The sequence below is a fragment of the Magnolia sinica genome, chromosome 1 (assembly GCF_029962835.1).
Source record: "Magnolia sinica isolate HGM2019 chromosome 1, MsV1, whole genome shotgun sequence".
Lineage (NCBI taxonomy): Eukaryota > Viridiplantae > Streptophyta > Magnoliopsida > Magnoliales > Magnoliaceae > Magnolia > Magnolia sinica.
The window spans coordinates 76,873,840-76,898,139 of NC_080573.1; the positions used below are offsets into that span (position 1 = coordinate 76,873,840).

The 24,300-nt window shown below is 37.0% G+C and overlaps 1 protein-coding gene and 1 long non-coding RNA gene across 2 annotated transcripts; both read right to left on the reverse strand.

Annotated features, from left to right (window-relative positions):
• Window positions 1-236: 236 nt before the first annotated feature.
• LOC131251103 (enolase-like) lies at window positions 237-10,269 on the reverse strand. The gene is made up of 5 exons (XM_058251617.1): window positions 10,216-10,269; window positions 1,323-1,392; window positions 998-1,075; window positions 462-826; window positions 237-347 (listed from the first exon to the last, which is right to left on the reverse strand). The coding sequence occupies exons 2-4, from the start codon at window positions 1,335-1,337 to the stop codon at window positions 623-625; spliced, it is 297 nt and encodes a 98-aa protein (XP_058107600.1). The 5' UTR covers window positions 1,338-1,392; window positions 10,216-10,269; the 3' UTR covers window positions 237-347; window positions 462-622.
• LOC131251112 (uncharacterized) lies at window positions 5,846-6,667 on the reverse strand. Its single transcript, XR_009173588.1, has 2 exons — window positions 6,585-6,667; window positions 5,846-6,259 (listed from the first exon to the last, which is right to left on the reverse strand). It is a non-coding gene; the product is annotated as an uncharacterized LOC131251112 (long non-coding RNA).
• Window positions 10,270-24,300: the final 14,031 nt, after the last annotated feature.

Here is a 24,300-nt window from a genome sequence, read left to right on the forward strand (position 1 = left end):
CAAATAAAAACACCAGAAAATGGAAGAAAACTAAAAACTCAGTGCCAGGATTTCTCTCTTTTACATACATTTGCACCGGCTTGGATGAGCTTCTACACGCAAGAGAACTTCCCATGCATTGCAGCCAGCATAAGAGGAGTCTACAAACCCAATACCAACAACACAAGATCAACCATTTCTGCATCGAAATCCAACCATCCAAACACCCAAAAAAAAATAATAAAAAAAATTAAAATAAAATAACGGAATTCCAAATCCAAATCCACGAAAAAGATCCATCCCTCTACCTACTTATGCCGATTCACCACATCTGGATGAACAGATTTCTCCAAAATCAATGAAAGGACCTGCCCACCCACCAATCCAAACACCCCAAAAATTAGAAAAATCCAATAAAAGCAATACCCAAAATCCAAAATAGCAAAAAACCAAGAAATGCCCATCAAAGAAGAAAAACCCACCTCAATCTGCCCATTTGCAGCAGCAATATGCAGAGCAGAGAAGCGATCATACATAGTCTGATGCATAAGACCCGATTCTCTCTCTACAAGAGCCTCAAACGCCTCCAAATCCCCAGCCCGGGCTGCCCCAAACAGCCCATGTTCTTGAGCCGCTGTGCAGCTCAGCCCCTGACCAAGAGGCTCTTGTAGAGGTCATCGCCCACTATCTGTACTTTGTTTCCAATCTCACAGGTTAACTTGGAGTAATGCTCCCAGTCATCTTGATCAAACCGGTTTTCTATTGATACAATTGGATACTCAGCCACGAATGATTTGTAGAGATCTTTTAAAGCATTTCCTAATATCTTCTGCGACCCGTCATTTTTCTGCGATGAATGAAAACCAAAAAAAATAATAATGAAAATTTTTAGTTGGAAGTCAGACTGAAACCGATACAACATGAATTCAATTACGTATCATCACACTCACTTCTGGCCATCAGAGTCGCAGGAAAAAAAAAAAAAAAAAAGTAGAAGAAGAAGAAGAAGAAAACATACCTCTTTTTTGAAGTTCAGATCATAGGTTTTATCAGTGCCATAAAATTCAGAAGCAGTAACATCCATTCCAATAACAACCTAAAAGGAAAAAAGACGCAAGTTTTTATGGCTATGTGTCTCTCTTGAAGAGAAATGAAAAATCTTTCTACTTATTTATAAATGAAAACAGGATAGTGGAATAAAGGAGGAAGCTCCTATGGGAAGGATCATGAACTCCTATAAACAACAAATTGATTAGAATGCAATTGAGACGAAAGCCGTTTCAAGAAAATGGATGGAATTGACTGAAAGACCTGCATTGCAAGTTTGTTTCCTGCATGAGAACCTCCGTTGATGACATTGAAAGCTGAAACTGCCAACACCAAGGTTCTGTTACTGACAAGGTTGGCGATATGCTGCATTACAGATACAAAAATAAAAATAAAAAATCCATAAGCCAGAGTTTTAAAAAGCTCTCACACCTATTAGAGCTTACATATTCACTTTCTAAGGCTTCTCGATTTCTGTGTATGAATACTTCAGAGGAGCCCCGTGTCATTGATTTCAAATTCAGTTGACTTTTTGAAGGGCACTATCAGATAAGTTTCAGTCAGGTCTCTGAAAAGAAACAATTCACTGATTAGAAGGTTATGTTGAATTTGATATGAGACAATGTTTCATGCAAGAAAATATTACTGATATATTGAAATAGGAACTGCTCACATCATCTCAACTCAGTAGCTGAAAGCTTAATATATATAGTTTCAAGCAATGAGCAACACCAAACAATCCATTCTGTTTCCATTTTCATAGTAAGCTTACAAGTTCTGATAATGGCCTTTTTTGTGGTTGTAGGATTAATGGGGAGGTGGGCCGTGTGATTTTTCATCAGTTGGATGTTCCTGATCTTATTTTCATTTATCATCCTACAAGGCACCTCATGACATTACTAGGAAGTATGGGGCTGTTAAAGAGGTTGATGATTCTTCTACAAAGGCATGGCTTAAAAAGATGCGCACACTGTTTATCAGGAAGGGATCAGGGTTCTCTTCTCATAGTGTGATTACTGGGGATGCATATAAAGGGATTCATGAAATCGGTTTACCATTAGAAATTATTCAAAAGATCACATTTGAAGAGAAGGTCACGGCATACAACATGGATCATTTACAGAAACTAGTGGATGACAAATTATGTGTAACATACAGAGATAGTTCAACCACTTATGCAATTTGGGAAGGTTCAAAAGGACATACATATTTGAAAGTTGGTCAAATCACAAAACATATTTGAAAGTCTTCAATGGAAATGTTGGGAGTAAATTTCTCAAGGACTTGCAACGTCTCAGCAATCTCGGCATCTGACAAATTCCTGTGGCAGGGAGGAGCCTACACTACCTCCCATCCAACCATAGAAAAACAATCTGCCACCACAATTTAAAGGTCCAAAAATGATGCCATGAAGGAAGCAACGTTACAAAGCAAGATGGGCAATATAAGGTATGAAAACTGAAAATCAGTCCTTCAATTGGACAGATTTAATCAACTTTCTGACTTCTATCTAACACCCCCAGAAAGACACTGACAAATGTTAAAAAGTACGGAAAATCAGAGTGTCAAGAAAAAACCCACAGAGAAGTAAAAAAATGTGCAATAAAAGATTAGGAATGCCACACTGATATTTTGAACAAAGACTGGCATAAAGGAAAACACAATCTGCTTCAATCGAGCAAACCTCTTTTTCCGACTCAGACGAAGATACATCCTCAGAACTGCTGGTTTCAAGTTTCTTCTTTGGTGCCACCTCAAAAGAAGCTTTTGACTTCTTGCCACTCTTCTGCTTCTCGACTGTTTCCTCTACTTCTCTCTTCAGCTTTTTTGGCAGCAAATTGTTTCTCAATAGGACTCCTCTGGATGCCTCTTTCCTGAAAATCGCCAAACTTAATGCTCTAACTAATTCTCAAAATAAAAATCAACAGAAAAATAAATAAAACGGGCACAAAAAGTACAAGCCCCTCTTGGCAGATTTCACTGGTGAAATTGCCATGGGAGTTGCAGCAACCTGTATTGCAATAAGAAAGCATATAATAACAAAATTGCTAAAGACAAGATTTTGTCGATTTAAGTGAATACCAAACTGATATATGATAAATATATTACTTTAAAAACAAATGCCTGTAGAAAAATCTATATACAATGCGTATAATAAAACTTGTCAGATTCTTATTCATTTTTAGTTGTCCATTTTTCATGCCGGTGTATACTACTTGAAACCTCCGAAGCTTTGAATTTCATCTTCATGTTTCCATCCAAATGTATCAAATCATTAGTCATGCTAATCCAAACATAAGCTTGAATTGAAAGTTTCTTATGGTTATATAGACAAACCAAAGATGAAGAAATCTAAGCTCTTGCTCAACAGGTATTCATAGAACAGTACTATCTCAATTAAAAGATCAAGAGCTTGTTTGGATACACAATTAAACTAAATTGTGAACATTCAATTCAATCTATGGAAATTATCAAATGATATTGTGTTGCCTAGTAATCATATGAGGAAGCAGCTCTCAAATTGCATTTGCATTTCATTTCTAGTCCATGGTGTTGTGAATTCTGTATAATGGCAAAGAGATGAGAAAATTCATAGCAGTGTTTGACTTTTACCTCGAGTAATGGCCGCACCCATTCCTTAGGAGCATATATAACATTATTATATATGCATTGCATGTGCAATACCCACTAGTAAAAGAAATAAAAACAAAAATCCAGCACACAACCATAAAACTACCTGCATTCAACTTCAAACAGTCTCAATTACCCGAAAACAATAATTTTGCTCAAATTTTTGTTTAAAACTGCAATGCCTATAAAAATAGCATACATCAGCAACTTGATCTTAGAAACAGCACAAAACATCTTAAGTTGTATGCTTTGAACTTAAAAAACAATCCCATTAACTAAATATGCAAGAGTCTGCTCTGATTTGCATTCGAAAAATGTAATTCCTAAGAAAATCAAAGATGGGGAACTTAATATTGGCAATGTGATCTTAGGAACTGCAGAAAATACCAAAAATAACAGCATTCAACTTCAAAAACAGTCCCAAATACATGAAAAATGCACTCTTCTGCTATGATTTGCATTTGATAAATGTAATTTCTATGGAAAGCAAAGATCAAGAGATTAAAGCAGCATTCTAAACTCAAAAACCGCACGAAAATACTGAAATCACACATCAACTTGGAACAAGTCTAGACTACCTAAAAACCGTAATTTTCTGCTCCAATTAACATCTCAAGCCGTGATTTCTAAGATGTTCCAGAATCACCATCTTAATAACTAATAAGTTCCAGAATCACCATCTTCATAAGCAGAATATGGTCTTGCAAAATCACAAAAACCCTGAAATGGCATGCATTCAACTTTGAAAGCAATCCCAATTACCTGCAAAACTGCAATCTGTGCTCTAATTTGCATCCAAACCCACAATTTCTACGAAAGACAAAATCTGGAGTCCAAAATCACCAAGTCTGAACTATAATAAAAATTAAAAAAAAAAAAAAAAAACTATGAAAAACCCAAAAATTGCATGATTTCAACTTTGAAAACAATGTCGATTGCCTGCAAAAATGCAATTTGTGTTCTAATTTGCATCCAAAACCACAATATCTATGGAAAACCATAATCTGGAGTCCAAAATCAACAATCAGGACTATAAAAAAATAAAATAAAAATAAAAACAATGAAAAACCCAAGAATTGCATGATTTCAACTTCATAATAAAAGACTCAATTACATTTAAAAAAAAAAAAAAAAAGAAAGAAAGAAAGAAAGAAAAGAAAAGAAAAAAAAAACACAATTTATACTCTGATTTGTGGTTTTTTTTTTTTTTTTTTAAGTGCATGAATAAGACATCAGGAGCTCAAAAATACCAATTTGAACTCAAGAACTGTGGGAAAACCCTGAAATTGCATTCATTTGACTCCAGAAAAAAGCATAAGTTACATGAAAAACCAAAATATTTGCTCTAATATGTCATATACTAACCTGAACTCAGAAAATGAAAAACAAAAGCCGAAAATCGAGTGCATTCGATTTTACAAAAACAGTCTCAATTACACACCCATAATTACATGTCCTTTCATAGCGTCTCTTGATTTGGTTTTTACTTTCCACCACATTATTCACTAAAAGACTAACTAGTCACTAAAAGGCACCATGAGACACAACCAGGAGTCAACAGAAGACACAACCAAGAGACAAAATAATCCTTTTATTTTGAAAATTCACAACACCCATATCCAGGTTTAACTCAAAATATCTTATCACATGAAACTGGCCCAGTGGTACAACCCTTTCTTCGATTTTGATATAATGCAAGGCCCTGCATCGTAGCTACTATGTAGGCCTCAATCCCACCATCAGTTCAGACCAACTTGGTTTTGCCATTCATTTTGTTTCATACACTGAACGGCCCGATTTCCAGGCCCCCCAATATATAAGGTGGGCCACATGTCATCATAGACGTGCCCAGCTGGGCCATACATGCATTTGTAGAAATAATTAAGCCCTCTACATGTTCTCAAATCAGGTGTTAGATCGTCATACATACCTTGGTCTCATCCTTTTGCGGTGTGATGGTGAGGAATGTGCTTTGATCAGATGGTGCGGAATGTGCTTTTCAGTTTCTTCATTTAAAAACCCAATAAAAAACCACTCAAGAAAACTCAGCTGCAAAAGAAAAGAAAAGAAAAAAAAAACACCGAAATTCCACCCTAATCTGACCACCATTTCAGCACCAATTCAAAGATTCAAAATTCCCACCTTTTTTTTCTATTCAAAATCCTCTTGAGACCAAAACGTACATGCAGAAACATGAAATCTCACCCCACTAAATCACAAAAGTCCCATCTTTATCATACAAGCATCCTTAAAATTCTCCTAAAAACAAAACCCAAAATGTCAAATTCAATCCTCCAAGCAAACAAAACTCAAGATGCCAAATTCATTTCCTCCAAGCAAACAAACTTGAGAAATCATGTCCTTAAAGCTATTAAAGCTACAATCAGCACAAGAATGTGAGGAGAAAATAGTTTCAAAATAAACTGATTTTATCTTTCACATCTAGAGCCCAATTGGATGTCCTCCGAACTAGTTCAGTCAAGGGTCGATGCTTAGGACTGAAACAGTACGTCCGATTTTCCAAGTAAATTGGCAGTTTCCTCTCATTATTTGAAAATAGTAATTCCATTAGCACGTAAAAACTTAGATGCCATACTGGTTCCTGCAAACAAAAGATATACAAAATAGTAAAAGAGAAAGGAATGTTATTGAGTGTTCGTTGAGAAACAATATTAACATCTAATCATAACTAAATTGGAAAAGGTACCGACAAAGAGAACTTCAGTTACTCGGTAAATAGGCATATAGGATACATTAGTTAAAAGATAAAGGAGAAGCACGATATGCTATTGAACTAGATGTTAACAATCAACATAAGAGCTGCCAGCGAATACTTATGCATAACAAATAAAAAATAAAATAGAGTCCTAGAGTGAAGGGTTATCTTTCTAAACCCAGTAGCATGTTTCCTGTCATACTGTACTTACACAAGCGCAAAATAGCCTAATACAGGTCTTAACCTCCGGTTATCATGAATGAGGTTGCCAAAGAGGTCCAAAGCTTACCTTTTTTTCCTTTCTTTTCTTCTTCTTCTTCTTCTTCTCGGCTCTTCTTGAATCTCCTTGCTTCTGTTCTTCTTCTTCTTCTTCTTCTTCTTCCTCTCTCTCTCACTCTCTCTCTGTCTCTCTCTCAATCTCTTCTTTCCCGTTTCCCTCTTTTTTTCTTTTCTTTCTTTCCCTCTTTTTTTCTTTTTGTTTCCCTCTCTCTCCGTTTTTTTTTTTTTTATTTGCCGCAGCTGACTGCGGTACGTGTCACGCAAAGACGAGCGCTGACACTCCTCGAGCTCCGAGTTGTACGAACGGTTCAAAGGAGATCAAAGTTATATGGGCTCCACGGTGATGTATTTATTACATCTACACCGTTCACCTATTTTCAGAGATCATTTTAGAGCACCAGCCAAAAAATGAATTATATCCAGAGATCATCTGGACCACACCAAAAATAGCAGCAGGGATAATGATTTTCACGGTTAAATAATTTCTAGGGCGCACGTAACGTTTATTTTCCATCCAATCATATCAAACCCGAGTGGGCCTCACCATAATGTATATATTTTATCCATATCGTCCATCCATTTTGCAACGTCATTTTAAGTCCGGATTCAAAAAATTAGTAATATCCAAATCTCAGGTGGACCACACCATAGGAAATAGTGGTTATAGAATGCTCACCATTAAAAATTTCCTAAAGTCCACTGTAATGTTTATTTTCAATCTAACCTATTAATTGGGTCACATTGACGTGGATGAAGGGAAAACACCCATGTCAGCTTGATCTAAAACTTTTCTAGCCCTCAATAAATTTTTAATGGTGAACGTTTAATTATTATTGTTTCTTACGGTGCAATCCACCCGAGCTTTGGATGTGCCTCATTTTTGGGCTCATGCCCTAAAATTATTTGGCAAAATGGATGAATGGTGTAGATATAACACATTCATCACGGGTGAGGCCCAAAAAACTTTGACACGTGTGCTGCACTTTACATCCGAGTCCCTCCTAATTCAAACCTTAAAAAATTGTACACGAGACATATATTAACTTGAAATTTGACAATTAAATTATGGACTGCAATTGCTAACTCACAATGCCAAAATCAAATTATTTGAATAGTTTTAATTGTTAATTTGTGAACTTTTATTTTTTAAAATAGGGCCTTTTGATTTTTTTTTTTTTTATGATTCACTATCCAATAAATGTCCACCAATTTATAAGTGGGATAATGACAATAAATGACATGAATTTGAGGCTGATTTGGAGAATAAATTGGTCCTCCAAGTCAGCCCCAAATTGGCAACGCCATCTACCTGAATTTAATTTTATTTTTTTAAAGAACTATTGGGAGAAATGATATCAAGATGTTAAGTATATAAATTACATATTTAAAAAATTAAATATATGAATTTTGTAGTCAAATTCAAGTTACCTGGTTAAAAAATTAATCAGACAGTCCGATACAACTTCTCACCAAAGAGTGGACCGTTACACCACCATAAACATGTTCCAATTTATAAATGAATGCATATTTGGAATGCTTAGAATATTCTGGATTTAATCCATATTTTTTCATATTTTTTTGGCAAAAAAAAAAATTTGCGCCGTTACGGGCCGTTACGCCCCCGTATCGCCGTTACGCCCCCGTATCCGTATCGGTTTCGGAGGGCACCGTTACGCCAACCGATACCGATACGGGACACCTTGTGCATAACAAATAAAAAATAAAATAGTCCTAGAGTGAAGGGTTATCTTTCTAAACCCAGTAGCATGTTTCCTGTCATACTGTACTTACACAAGCGCAAAATAGTCTAATACAGGTCTTAACCTCCGGTCATCATGAATGAGGTTGCCAAAGAGGTCCAAAGCTTGCCTGCAAATAGAAAGAGCCATCGACCTAGTCAAATAGAGTTACCAGAATATTACAATTCAATTTCACATTGCATCCAAACACACTCTGAAACAGCCTCAAGCTAGCACAAATCATAGCCAAACAAAACAAGAGTATATACTGTCTGCTTGAGCACATGCTTGATCAGGAGAAAGAAAATTGCAGGCCTCCCCAAAACAGGCCTGTAACTACTCCAAATCTCCTAAAACATTGTAGCTTCCAAGCACTTTGTTCGCAGGTTTTCTAAGTTCTAAAATAGAGCTAATGATGATGCATCCCCATTAAATCTGTTATCAAATGCTGTTGGTAATGCTCTTGGCATTTGCTGAATAGCTACTGCATTGCTTTGAATCCGGTTCAACTGTTTGATACATTCTTAGTTTAAAAACAAAGGTAATGACCATCATTTTTGTTCTTATAAAATGTATGGAAATTTAGCTCATGGAAGAAGTCAACGGGAAAATCCATACAAAGCCTTGCAATGCCCTTTAACAAATAGCACCATGGATTGGGTAGAGTTCCCAATTTCTTTATAAGGAGTTCTCTATTAGTGCACATACATATCAGAGCTACTTGTTCATATCAGAGCTACTTGTCAAATGGAACCTTGTGTCCTGTGAACAGAGTCTCTATGTCTAGCCAAGGACTTCTTCCATAGAATTGGCTGTCAAAGCTCTCGCAATAATCTCACAAGAACAAAGAAATTAAGGAAAGAATACACTCCCAAGCATTTCGAGCTAATCTGAATAAGCATATATAATTCATTAAGGAAAGAATGCACTCCCAAAGGACGTAAATCATCTATAATACTTCTTTTACAAAATATGTAAGGAAATAAATTATATGCAATAAAAGCTTACCTACCAATCAAATCCCACCAGATTAGTATCACATGAGCAGCACCCAATCCTATACGGTATGTAAAACAACAGGCCAGACCCATTATCATCACGCTATCATTCTAACACTACTGAAAACATCACCTGATGAACAGATTGAGTATCACACCTCGCCACTGATACATGTGCACAAAGGTGGGATGCCTTATGCATGTTTGTGGGCTTGGCAAACATTAGAATATTAATATATTACTGGTAATTCAAATCAAACCTTTAAAACTGTGGACTGTGTACATGGCAGTTTGCAAGAACAACAGTCCCAATGCACAAAGTGCAAATCACAATAAAACATCTCATCCTAACATATTGAAGGGTAAAAATCAGTAAAATGCAATTTTTGAGGAATGGAGTCGAACGCACCGCAGTGTATCTGACCTGTTGTTGGACGTTCCTGATGGAAAAAATGCATTCCAAGCACTTGAAGGTCCCTTGCAGAAGCTCTGGCTGAACCTCATTCATCCGTGTCTATGGGAGATTGGAAAATGTGTATGGTGACAATGACAACCAGGTGAGATTAGAGCATGGGTTAGATTCGTAGTTGCGGATAACAAAGGAACATCCAGATTGAGCTCAAGTAATTCCATGATATGAAGGACAAACCTGATGTCGAATCCACAAATTGCCCATTGAATACGGGAATGTAGCCTTGCTTGAATACAGGGATGTCCCTTGTTAATCTAAAACAGTCAAAGAGAATTACAATTAAAAGAAAGAAAAAAAAAAAAAAAACATCATACACAGTCTAACATATTTCTACTTCATGTGCAAGAGCTTCACCTAAATGACCCAAGTCGTGCAGTTGTGTATGTAGCTTGCCTAAGCAATCCAGCTGACAACCCCTGGAAAAAAGGAAAACCGCTACATCTTAGACACCTTAAAACAAAAGGCCTCAAAAAAAAATGGGATGTAATACTTTGAAACCTCGAACAGGTTGATAAAGCCAAAAAATAGTTTTAAATGATAGATTGCATAAAGAAAAACCAATATCAAGTCACAGAAAGGGCATCTCCAAGCCTCTAACAATGAACTTGCAGACGGATTGTGAAAGCTTTTACTACTTGCATTAAGAATCCAGAAATCATTTAGAGAACAAAGTAAATAAAGTTACAAAATGTTCTTAAAAAAAATAATACAAGTGGTTAAAAAATAACTTTAAATGGCATTAGATGGGCAGTGATTTGAGATGCACTAGTGTTTTGCGAGTGGGGCAGGTGTGATTTGAAATTGGTCTCGTTGCCATTACATAAATCAAGCCCAATAATTCATTTCACACTTGAAGCCAAAGACAGAAGCAAAAGAAAACTTGTCATAGATGTAGAGAAATCGCATACAATGCATGGAGTATATGCAACCAACAGCCATTTACAAACTTCACTCGATTAAATTCTCAAGAAAAAAAAATCCTACAAAATAGATTTAGAGGTGTAAATATCTGTTCTTTGCATCCTAATTGCTTTACAAAGAAAAGGGGAGAAGGATATGGATTCTCCCAAACACACTATAATGGCTGAATGCTTACTTTTACCTACAAAGAATGCCTCCCCACCAGCAGCGATAGACCAAAAAAATAAAAATAAAAAATAGAAGACAAACCACACTAACTAGCATGGCAAAATCCATCCATGCCCCTTCACCTTCCCTAGGAGACTTTACACAACAAAATGCAAAGAATAATTTTACAGCAATGGGCTTGAATATAGAAAAACATGAGGCGAAAAATGGAGGTTGGATTTACATGAAGGACAGATTTCCACCTGCCACAGGGCGGTTGTGGATATTCACTGATAAAAATAAAATAAAAATTTGAATCCCTTCAACAGCCTCACTCAAGTAAAAATAACTCCAATAGAACATTCCTCCATTTGAGATTCTGGAATAAAAACAGCAAGAAGAGGAACAATCGGCGAGGAAAATAAGGGATTTCGAGAGAAGCTCACCTATTTGAGATGAATCTGCATGGCATGAGGAAATTCTTCAAGGATTCGGAGCTTTGACGAGGAAGATTGGGCCGTTCGAAAGAGGGAAGAGCTCTGGCGAGGAAGATTGAGCGTTCGAAAGAGGGAATAGGTACGGCGAGTGTTTGGAAATCCCTCATCTGGAATGAGGAACTACTTTCAAATCTGTATACTGTGTGTTTACCATCATTTATAACATACACCATATTAACATCCGTACATGTAAAGGACCATTTACTAGATGGTTAAGATAGTTTTATATAAGAAAATATATACATAATACCCATCTACAACTAGAAACATTATTTGGTTGGTCTGGATAACCCTATATCATTACCACTATTTCTAAAAACGAGTCACCACATTTTTACAGAAAATGTAAAACTCACCCACATTTACAGTAGAAAAACCGGTACCTTGAGCATTGGATCTGGTAGGGCTCTATGGGCCCCACCATGATGTTTTTGTTTTATCCACGCCGTACATCCATTTCTAAACATTCTTAAAAGAATGATACCAAAAAATTAGTTGTAAATAAATCTTGGTTGAACCACACCACAGGATTAAAGTGGTGATTGGATGTCCACCGTTAAAAAAGGGCCTTTAGCTACGGATTAATTGAGTTCAGCTACGGCGTTTAGCCGTGAGTAATACCGCCAGCTTTTAGCCATAGCTGAAACCACCCCCATGTCTGTCAACTTTGCCCTATTTTTTGGTAGTGTATATGAATTCATCCAACATACATAAGAGATTATTAGAAAGACCAAGGTATAGATTACTTTAAAAACATAGATCACGCCCCCTTTTCCAGGTCAATTCTGCATAAAGATTTCTTCAGAAGATAATACTTCCAAAGTGAAACCTGTTGATACCATTAAAGAATGGATAATTTTTGTTGCTCCTTTAACGAATCCAAAGAATATATCTGAATCTTTAGATTGTCTGGAAGAGAATGATAATTCTTCACTAATTTATTCTCTGCCGCTTTTGAAAATCTTGTGCGATAATATTTATTTATCATTAAGAAGGCAAGAGACAAAAAGATCTCACGGCTCTTGTCAATATATTAATTGATCTTGAAGATTTAAACTTGTGAGTAGATAATTGTCATATCTTAAAGGCATTTACTGTCACTGTAATTTAAACCTGATTCAAAAGAAATGTATTTTTGCATGTTATTTACTGAATATTTAAAATTTTCATTAGGCAATATATATCTGCAGCATTTGGAATGCTACACATAGTTTATGTTTTTTGAGCAGTGGAGCTAATGTACTTTTGACTGACTATACTTTAACTGGACAAGACTGAACTTGTCCTGACTTGACTAGTCTAGAATGAACTAGACTAGACTGACACTACTGGACTTGACTGGACTGACACTACTGGATTGATACTTATACACAGTTTAGGCTCTTGAGTAGTGGAGCAACACACAGTTTAAGCTCTTGAGTAGTGGAGCTCATACAATTTTTTAGACTCTTGAGTAGTGAAGTCGGGTCTCACGCGATGGTCTCTGTAACTCTTATGAATTCACTAGACTTCTCACTGCCTGGTGAGCTCACAAACCGCGATCCATCAGAGGGGCTCAGTGACGCTACCAGAGCCGTGAACTCGGTTGGATTTACGCACAGGGTTGGCCATAGTAACTCTCTAGAGTTCACGAGGCGCACAAGACAACCTTTGGGGTACCAAATCTAGGGTCGTCAGTCCATCAATGAGTAGGTTTAGGCCATTCCTCATGAGTTAATACTGAAATCAAGCCAGAGATCGGGGGGGTGGGGGTTCTTACGCATGGTTGGCCTATCCATGGACAAGGCCAAAGAACTCACACTGCAGCCCACTTTTCTTTTGCCTGCAAGGTCGGACGCATTCACGGGAGGGCATTTTCCTCTGTTCCCCATGACGTTGTTGGAAAGCTATACAGACAGCATGGGTGTTACAAATGACTAACCGTTGAGGACTTCTTGGCCTTTTATGGCTTTAAGTCACTAGCTTCATCTGCAGCCCGCATGGGTATGCATATGATAGCCTTTACGGGCTTTTTAGGGCCATTGGCTTCTCACTACTGCCCGAATGATGATAATGATGGGTCTTATGCATAGTTGGCCATATAGGGCTTGGCTAAGCTACCTTTTAGGGCTTTAGTCGCTGATGTGATAGTTAATCATATAGGCTTTGCTGAAGATAATAGATCAATAATTGAAGATGACAGATCGATGATTGATATATCGCCCCATTGCTGTTGATGATATTATAAAATTTGGTCTGAATGGAGCTTCAGCTTGATAATAATATCAATTCTGATAAACTTCGATAATAAATTAATCTTCACGTCAGCGATATGACGATGACAATGGTAACTACTATTGATTTGACAATAACCGTCAGCGCTTGAAAGTCTGTCTTTTCTTTATGTATGGCATTAGAATTCTTAGACTTTGCATTCTAAAACTTTGCATTCTGAAACTTTTCATTCCGAAACTTTACCCTTCTTGATACTTTAAGGCTTTGACATCCTTGATATTCTTCTTATCTTGCCCCCTTTTGATTTTAAAGTATTATGCTAATAATCTTCGGAATCAAAATTATAATTATCTTCAAGGATAACGTATTTTGTATACTTTTGTCTGCCCTCTGAATAATTACGCCGTGAATCTTCTGAGTCAACACGCCATGAATCCTCTTAATATTCAAGGATGATATATTTTACTGAACTGATAGGTATGAAAATTTACCCATATGATGGACATACTTGTCTTGCTTTCTTCTTGCTTGCCCGTTTTTCTATAGAGTGAATATATCCAATCGGGACCATATATCATTACTTTCTCTCTTATTTCATATCTTCTTTATGACAATTTTATTATCACTGGCCATCTTCGTTAGAACACCTTTTTCTTCTTTGCTTCACTTCCTTTGAATACTTTAGTTGTGACAATTCGATTTTCTTTGCAGCTAACCATTTATCCCTTATAAGAAGTGTATCATCTGTATGTTTCTCGTTGTCCTTGAATTTTCCCAACTCTTTCTTCACTTTCTTATTTGTAAAATCATCGACATTCTCTTTATCGGAATTTCAACTCTTTTCTTTTGACGATCCTTCGTTTTGCTTTCTTTCTTTGGCAATATCTGTTGCCGTTCTCTTAAGACTTTGAAATAATTGATTCATATGAGGGTTGAGCAACTTCATTTTGACTCTTTTCAAATTACGTATTGACTTGCTTTTCTATTCTGGCAAATTGTGACAATGCCCCTAGGGTTCTCTATTGACTGATGAATACACTAATTGATTCGTCTTCTCGTTGGTGGGCAACATCTAATTCAATCGAATTAATTTCTTATCTAAAAGCTTTCCTTAGGGCTTACTGTTGTTCATGGTAGTCATTGTTGGAAGGTTAAGACTTCTTTAGCAACATGCTCATCTAATGAAGGCCAATTAATATTTGCTGGCAAATTTTCTGTGTTTCTGTGTACTTCGAGCATCCTGATATCGAAGGAGAAAATGAAAACTGTATTGTTGATATCATCAAGGAGGATGAACTGAGTGAGTGAGGTAAGACTATGCTTAGTGGTATTGCACATAACTGAACCTTTAACTATACTTGGCAGGAAGATACCCCTTATAAAACAAGATTAAACTTTTCATTTTCCAGATATCACTATATTTCATTTTTCAGACCTCTATACATATGAATCCTTGGTACGCATGTCGTGGGCCTACCTTTCATCAAATCTCAACCATCCCTGTCAGCCTATTTGAATCACCATTGTGCCTGTGCGCACAACACCCTATACCCTTTGCATAGATCCGCCCAAGGGTCTCATTATACTTAACCAGTCTACTCCTGCATAGGTGCGCGTAACTTCCCAAACCATTTGCCCAGCCCTAGCATTGTCTGTCCTTGTTTGCAACTGATTTGATCTTTTCTAATACTTTCTAGTGGAAATCCGTCGGATGTGAAGTAGACAACCACATTAGTCGGGAGAAAGGCCGTTGCGGTATACCTGTCATTCGGAACAAAGTATTAGTTATTTTACTTAAATGAAACTATACTTTGTTTCTAGAGATGATGGGGAGGATGTTCCCGTTGAGAGTCGCCATTTTGGCGTCTATACAAACGCTAAAAGTGATAAATGTTTTCTGAATATTTTCTAAGTTACCATCAAATAATAAGTCCTTAGCAAAGTCGCCATTTTGTTTCGACAAGAAACAAATGCGTTTGATTTGGGGATTATTCAATGATTACAAAGAATTCGATGAGAGAACAATGATCACATTTATTCTGAGTTCATTTACATCCTCGGATTCCCTTGATTTTAAAAACAAAGTACAATCAATGCAATGTAATGAGTAAAGGAGAAGGTAGTCCAATGGCAATTTTGACAATATTTCGACGCTTCTTATGGAATTCTCTTTCTGTACTTCACATTTCTTTCATTTTTCTTGAAATTTGGAGCGCAACCCTTGAAATGTGGAGGGCAAACCCTTAAAATGTAGAGCGCACTTCCCTTAAATTGTGGAGCGCACTTCCCTTGAAATGTGGAGCGCAATTCCCTTGAAATGTGTAGCGCATTTCCCTTGAAATGTGGAAATCATCTGTTTGAGGATAGGAGTACACAGGCCTAGGCAGGGAATGTAGAGTGCATGAATCTTACTTCGGGGAATGTGGAGTGCATGGAGCTTACTTTAGGACAAAAGTTATGCATCAAGACTAGTTCCCTCATAAGGTGGCACATGGGCTATCTGTTAAGACAACATAAGACTCTCCTTAAGACAAAAGGAGAGAGAAGTGGCGTATGGGCTATCTGTTAAGACAACATAAGCCTTCCCTTAAGATAAAGGGAAAGAAGTGGCGCATGGGCTATCTGTTAAGACAACATAAGCCTTCCCTTAAGATAAAGGGAGAGAGAAGTGGTGCAGGGGGTTTCCTTTGCAAAAGTGGTGCAAAAGGCTTCTTCTGCAAACAATATTTGTTAGGACAACATAAGCCCGACGTCTGGACAAGTTCCATAACAAGTGGCGCATGGAAATTCCTTTGCACACATAGTTGCGTGGTTCGCGTAATGACTTTTCTGCAAACATGGTTGCACGGTTCGCGCAACGGACTTCTCTGCAAACATGGTTGCGCAATTCGAGCAACGGACTTCTCCAAACAAGGTGCTTTGCGTGGATAGGTGCAAGTGGTCTTTTCTCTAAAGTGCTTTGCGCGGATAGGAGCCTCTCCACGAAAAGTGGCGCAAGGGCTTCCATTTGAACATGCCTCCACATTAAGTGGCCCATGGGGCATTTTTGCAATGTTGCTCGGGTCGCGTAATAGAAACTGCTTCGGACAAGGCTCCACAACGTGTGGTGCATGGGATTTTTCCCAGAATGTGTTGTGCGCTTGGCACAAAAGCTTATTTCCACCAAAATGTGTTGCGCAGCTCGCACAACGAACTCTCCAATTGTGCGGGTCACACAACGACTTCCTTCTCCCTCTCTAACCTTCCTTTCCCCCTAGTTTTCTAGCCAACCAACTGACCAACCAACCAAATGTGGCTTGGGGAGGGGTATTTATAGGCATTCCTCCCTTACATAGTGGTGATCACCACCACTCCTCTCTTAAGGCGATACCCAATCTTCTCCCTTAAATAATGGTGTTCACCAAGGTCTCCTTTAAATGGTGGTGTACAACCACTCTTTTATACCAAAATACTTTCCTTCACTAATTTTTACCAAAATACTCAAAATAGCCCCTGATGTTGATTTTTACCAAAATACGCCCGGATGATGATTTTTACCAAAATAAGGAGTGAATGACCCTGGGAAAGATCTACACCATGAAATTCTCTAACCACTACAATGGAATATTTTTATGCCTCAACAATATGATGCTCAAGATATGAGCTGGATTGATATGTAGATTGGTATGCTTGAGCTGCATCTTGCACATGGCATTGGCTATGTAGGCCTTACGTCATATGGCCTTGGTGCAGCCGATAGCATTCATGCCTTACATCGCATGGCCTTGGTGTGACCGATAGCATTCATGCCTTGTATCGCATAGCCTTGGTACGGCTGATTGCATTCATGGACTTACCAGTATATTCCGCATTACTCTGGTATTGCAATGTGAGCAGCTTATATTGCGCACACACTTTCACCACCCTCTAAGCTTTCTATAAGCTTATGCACGATTGATGTGTGCAGGTGACGCTAGGCCGTAACTAAGCAGGAGCAGGAGCGTGCCGTAGAGCTTCTGGAGTTGTGTTATTATTATCATTGTATTCCCTTTATGCGCATTGTATCTTAAAGTTTTTTTTATCATAGTGGATTTTGTGATGGAGTTATGGTTATTATTCACGGGTTATACTTATGGTTATGCTTATTGTGAAATAAATTGATAATGAAAATTCTCCTTGTAGAATCCCAGGATCGGAACTTGGTATATAGGTGCCAGGAGTCGAGAATGGGGTACTACGGAGGCTGTCGGCGCCGGATTCGATGATTAGGAATTTTGTGAGCCCGGTTTCTGAGTTTTGGGCATGACAAGTTGCTTATTTACATATCATTTGTAGTTTATGTGATTAGACCCTCTTGGCTTAGAGGCCTTAAAGTTAATTTGCCTTGCTTAATTAGTTTAAGTTAGGCAATTTGGATTTAAATAGGTATAATTTTTAAATAAGTCCTAATCACCCTCCTCTAGGACATAGCCTTCATTCCTTAGATTTGCTAAGTTTCTTCAAGCGTATTCGTGGTAATCCCAGTATGCCACAAGCATATAATTTCTATTGGTATCAGAGCAGGTAGCTATTGAAGGGCTTAACCATGTAGAGTTGATCCAAGGAGCTTAAGAATGCCATCTAATTAAGAGGGACATGCCATCACATGACCACCATACTTTGATGGGTCTAACTATACCTACTGGAAGGGTAGGATGATGGTCTTTCTAATGTCCCTTGACCAAATGGTTTGGGCTATTGTCAAATAAGGATGTATGATGCCCATAAAATAAGTCGTGATTCATAGTAGAACTATTATCTCTCCTAAAGGAAAATCTAAATGAAGTGTTGATGGGAGAGCGTGGCTTACCTATAATGCCAAAGCTCTAAATGTTATTTACTGTGTGATTTCTCCTCATGAATTTAAACGCATATGCACTTATGAATCCGAGAAATAAGCATGTGACATCTCGGGAGTCACACACGAAGAAACTAACATAGTAAAAAAAATCCAAGTTTCAGCTCTTAATGACCTAATTCGAAAACATTAGATGGAAGACTCTGAAACTTTCATGAAATTCTACTCTAAACTAAATGATATTTTCAATTCCATGTGGGGTTTAAGAGAGGAGATTCTAGAAGGGCGTATATGTAGAAAAATACTTAGATCCCTACTAGATGGGTTCACTCCCAAGATAACTTCAATAGAAGAGTATAAGAATATAGATGAAATAAAAGTTAAAGAACTTATAAGTTTCCTGCAAACTTTTGAACTACACTTTAAGGTCCCCTCTAGAGCAAAGAAATTATCCATTCTCAAACCATTATATAGGCATTCACATCAACATCATATAGATCACTGTTTTAAAATGCCATTTTGACATCTATATGATGGATTACTAAATGGTGAATTGTAATATGAATAATAAGAGTTATAATGGTAGATGTACGAGGAACATGAGTTTATGTGTTAAAAAATGATACCTTCCTTTTTGTAAAGCCTTTGGTCACTAGCCACGTAGTAAACTTATTTACCATTTTATTAAGATTGCTCCTTTCAAAATCTACTTTCACCTTTAATGTTTTGCCTCCAAAACTATCATGTCCTTTTGTTACCTAGATACAGAGTCCTTCACAGGATATTCATTTAGATATATGTAGGAATATCTAAGAGATTTGTTGAAAAGAGAAGTGTATTGGAGAATTTTTAATGCTTATTCCCTTTCTTACCATTTAGGGTCTTAATCACTTGTTCCAATAACAATGTATGTATAAGTGAGAAAACATGCAACTCAAATAATATATGAATAAACAAAAATAGGCATCATGTACGTTCTTCGAGTAAATAGAGTTAATATAGTGATACAAAGTGTATTTTCTAAGTTGATTGTAAATGGGATGGATTGTCTCTATGAAAAGTGGTTGATCCAAAATTAAAAAGGTTTATTTATGATAGGTGTCATATATGACAATTTTAGAAAGAAAAAAAAAATCTATTTTTTTCTAGGATATTATAAGCCCACTGGAGCACCCACATGCATGGTGAGTGTAAAAGTAGTTTGCACGTTTTGGACAAGTGTAAAATGAAGTTACAACACCCAAGAGACTAGTTGGCACAAGATTCTTGTTTCATTAGTGGGCAAAATATTGTGCATGAATTGATAGAGGATCTCGTCAATGAAGCTATATTAAGAACAAGATGTCAAATATCGCATAATAGAATGTAATACAATGAGGTATAATGCAGTCGAAACAAAGACAGGAAAGGGGTTACCTACTCCTAATGATCAAAGTGAGCCCTTTAATTCTGAATTCTTTGATTAAGAATTCATCAAATCTCCCCAAGTACGATTCGAACCTATGACTAGTCAGTTAACAACCAACCGCAATTCTGACATACATTTTTCAAAACCCTCTCTCTCTCTCTCTCTCTCTCTCTCTGAGTTTTCTTCTTGAATAAGGTGCGACGACCTTCGCACCTCCATTAACGAGGGTTGGTCGACCTTCGTTCGTTATTGTGTGGTCCTCCATCATGTCTGAAGTTACTAGAGAGGTGGATTCTTTCACCATTCTCTTGTAGAACACATATATTGGGAGTTTTTTTGGGTCATCAACGCAAAGGGTAACGTGATATGTCGCCTAGTTTGAGTTCGCTTCCGTTTCGTTGGTGTTCATGCTATCAAACATTAGATAAGTCACAATTGTCAGATCCCTTTACCATTAAGTATTAAAGGTAACCTTTAACACTTAATAAAGCTCTCTCATCATTTGATGATAGTTTTGGAGGGAAATCATTAAAGACGAAAGTAGATTTTGAAAGGAGCAATCATGATAAAATGATAAATAAGTTTAATACGTGGCTAGTGACCAAAGGCTTCACAAAAAGGAAGGTATCATTTTTTTTATACATAAACTCATGATGCTCGTACATCTACCATTATAACACTTATTATTCATATTACAATTCACCATTTAGTAATCCATCAGATAGATGTCAAAATGGCATTTTAAAACAGTGATCTATATGATGTTGACATAAATGCCTATATGATGGTTTGAGAACGCCTAATTTCTTTGCTCTAGAGGGGACCTTAAAGTGTAGTTCAAAAGTTTGTAAGAAACTTACAAGTTCTTTAACTTTTATTTCATCTATATTCTTACACTCTTCTATTGAGGTTATCTTGGAAATGAACCTATCTAGTAGGGATCTAAGTATTTTCCTACATATACGCCCTTCTAGAATCCCCTCTCTTAAACCCCACATGGAATTGAAAATATCATTTAGTTTAGAGTAGAATTTCATGAAAGTTTCAGAGTCTTCCATCGTAATGTTTTCAAATTAGGTCATTAAGAGCTGAAACTTGGATCTTTTTACTATGTTAGTTCCTTCGTGCGTGACTTCCAAGATGTCACATGCTTATTTCCCGGATTCATAAGTGCATATGCGTTAAATTCATGAGGAGAAACCGCATAGTAAATAGCATTGAGAGCTTTGGCATTATAGGTATGCCACGCTCTCTCATTGGCACTCCATTTAGATTTTTCTTTAGGAGAGATAATAGTTCTACCATGAATCACGACTTATTCTATGGGCATCGTACATCCTTGTTCGACAATAGCCCAAACCATATGGTCAAGGGACATTAGAAAGACCCTCATCCTACCCTTCCAGTAGGTATAGTTAGACCCATCAAAGTATGGTGGTCATGTGACGGCATGTCCCTCTTAATTAGACGGCATTCTTAAGCTCCTTGGATTAACTCTAGATGGTTAAGCTCTTCTATAGCTACCTGCTCTGATACCAATAGAAATTCCCCAATACACTTCTCTTTTCAACAAATCTCTTAGATATTCCTACATATATCTAAATGATATTCCTACATAACAAAAATCTACTTTTGTTACCCAGATACAGAGTCCTTCAGAGGATATTCATTTCGAAAGTTTATCCTCATTCTAATAACAAAATCGAACTCACTACGTTCATGGTCCGTATTCTTCATTCCATCATCTCTGGTTCATCTGTATGTCTTCATTCTTTGATTTGTCATTGCATCATTTAGTTCCGTCTCTATCCAGGACACAGTGACATTCCCTTCGCGTATCTTATGACTGTTCTGGACACACATAGTTTAGTGGCTATGCCTGTAGGAGAAGCTCCCATTCATCACCTGCCATTCAACAACTCCAACATTAATAAGATGAATTTGAAGTTGGCCCTAGGCCAAGTCAATGTGGGTGTTGGTAGGGCCGATGCCGTAAATGAAGAAGAAGGTGATTTACCTCCAGATGACATCAATATGGATGATATTTTTGATGAGATCGAATCCGATTCAACAGATGATCCTGATTATCAGCCATCTGATTTTAATGCGCGTTTGCGCTCACTTGAGGAGAAGGTAGAAAACTTGAATGTGCCCTATGATTTACAATTCAAATATATGCACAAGTATCTTAGACACCTTAACAAGGGATTTCATCAACTTGATCCTACCATACCTGCTCCTTTTTCGGGTTCTGATTAGTATTTGCTGATGTGGTTTGTAATAACTTTTATGATACTTGGATTTCTTCTATTTTTTGGGTTGAACATGGTTGATCTTGATTGACCAATGCTTATTTATGGATTTAATATCTTGTCCATCTTGATCATTTATTCCTCATTACTCTTCTTATTCTTCCTTATTTATCTACTTCCATTTTCATTCAGTGGTTCCTTCCTTTGTCATATTGTGACAAAAAGGGGGAGAATTTTATCATGCCTTATGATATGTGGCATGTGTATTGTGGATTGTGGATGTGGAGTGTGGATTGTGGATAGGTAGCCATCCAATTTCTTGTAAGGGGGAGTAAGTAAGGGGGAGTATTGTTGGGGGAGTAGATGCGATTTGTTTTGTCCTGTTTATAACTGGTGCATGATTCTTTAACTAGGTAGTAACTGATTTATATTGATAACTGATGCATGATTCTTTATTGTGCATATTATGGTTATTTTTAACGAAGTGTGTTTTGTCATAAATTTGATAAAGGGGGAGATTGTAAGTGATATGTTTTCTCGTTCCTATTATTGTCAAATTTTGTAGTGCCAAAACCTCTTGGAATTTATGTCTTGTGTATCTCATCTACAAGTTCAAGACATTGCATCTCATGTACAAGATCAAAGGTCTTTACCTCAAGAACTTCAAATGCAAGATCAAGAGATATACAAGTTCAAGTACATAGTTCACTCTTTCAAACTCCAAAGTTCAAGGTTTCAAAGCTTTATCTAAAGGCAAGACAATAGTCTTCACTATGGTACTTAAAACTCGAGTTGGAATACAAGACAAGTACTTCAATTTCAAGCTTCAAAAAGTCTCAAGATCAAGCTTCATCGTTTGTCAAGATCTCAAGCTTCGTGAACTTCAAAGAACGACTATCAACTGAAGCAAAAGAAGATTTAATCTTCATACATTGCTTATAAGGTATGAATGGCCTTAGATTGACCATAGGATAGGTCATTTCGAATACATAATTTAATTGGGTCGTTTTATAAGTGCATAGTCTGTTTTTCGACTAGTCTTAGACTAAGTTCAACTAGTCCTAATACTGACTAGCCCAATCCAAGAAATCCTCGATCAGTCCTAAGGTTATTACTTATTTTCGGAATTTTTTGTTATTGGCTCGACTAGTCCTGGAGATTGTTCGACCGGTCGTGTGAACAGTGCTCGACCAGTCTTGCCTGCTCGACTCAAAGTCTAGCAATTAATTTGAGTTCTACACGACCAGTCACGGATAGGACTCGACCGGTCGTGGAGGCCACTTGACCGGTCGAGCAGGTCCTTCGACTAGTCGTGGAACGGTCTGATTTTATCGTGCCCAAAATTTCAAAAGTTTGTTGGTCCTTCGACCAGTCGAACCGACCTCAGGACCAGTTGAAGATGCGATTTATGTACTTATAAATAGAGCACAAATTTCAGAGTTTGATATCCAATTCAAGCAAAATCAATATGCCACTCTGAGAGATAAGTTAGTGATATTCTTAAGATATTTAGTGTTCATTTCATATTCTCTTTAATTAGCTTTCTTTGTATTTGATTTTGAGTTTCTGCATTCCAATCATATTTGAAGAAGGGATTGAAATTTTTCCATTTCTTAGAATCAAAATTAAATCGAGCTAGGCCAACTTGATTTAATTTAAAAATCATTTAGAACCTATAACCATTTCATAAGTGAGTGTGGACATTGAACTTCTACGTTGAACTTTTACTCCGATTTGGTTCTACTGAGCTACATCAAAGTAGAATATCCAGATAAGTTTATTTACTTTTCTGTAAATTTCTGTTTTGGTTTTTGAGATTGTGCCAGGAAAATCTCTGTTTTGGTTTATTTGAGGTGATCTAGAAAACTTAGAATGTGGGATTTTTTGAATTGTGTAAGCCCACTTGAAAGACACAATTGTGAGGGTTTTAGGTGAACCTTGAAAAACCTATTTCATAGTGAATGCTAATATCCACTGTGTGAGGATATTAGGAGTGTAGTTGTGTGGCTGTTTTTCTAAACAGTTTGTGTACATACAAGCGAACCACTCTAACTTCTAGTCTTGTGGTGATTGATTGTTTATTTCATTTTGTGGATGTTCTAATTTCCTTTTATGCATTTGTGGAGAATGTTGTAGTTTCTTTTATGCAAGTGTGAGAATGTTATAATAGCTTAGTTATTTCCT

What these genes read in the sequence shown, in the direction of transcription:
- LOC131251103 (XM_058251617.1), bottom strand. An exon ending in ATCTGAACTTCAAAAAAGAG is followed by an intron (nt 827 to 997) that starts GTATGTTTTCTT and finishes CATTCATCGCAG; the next exon opens with AAAAATGACGGGTCGCAGAA.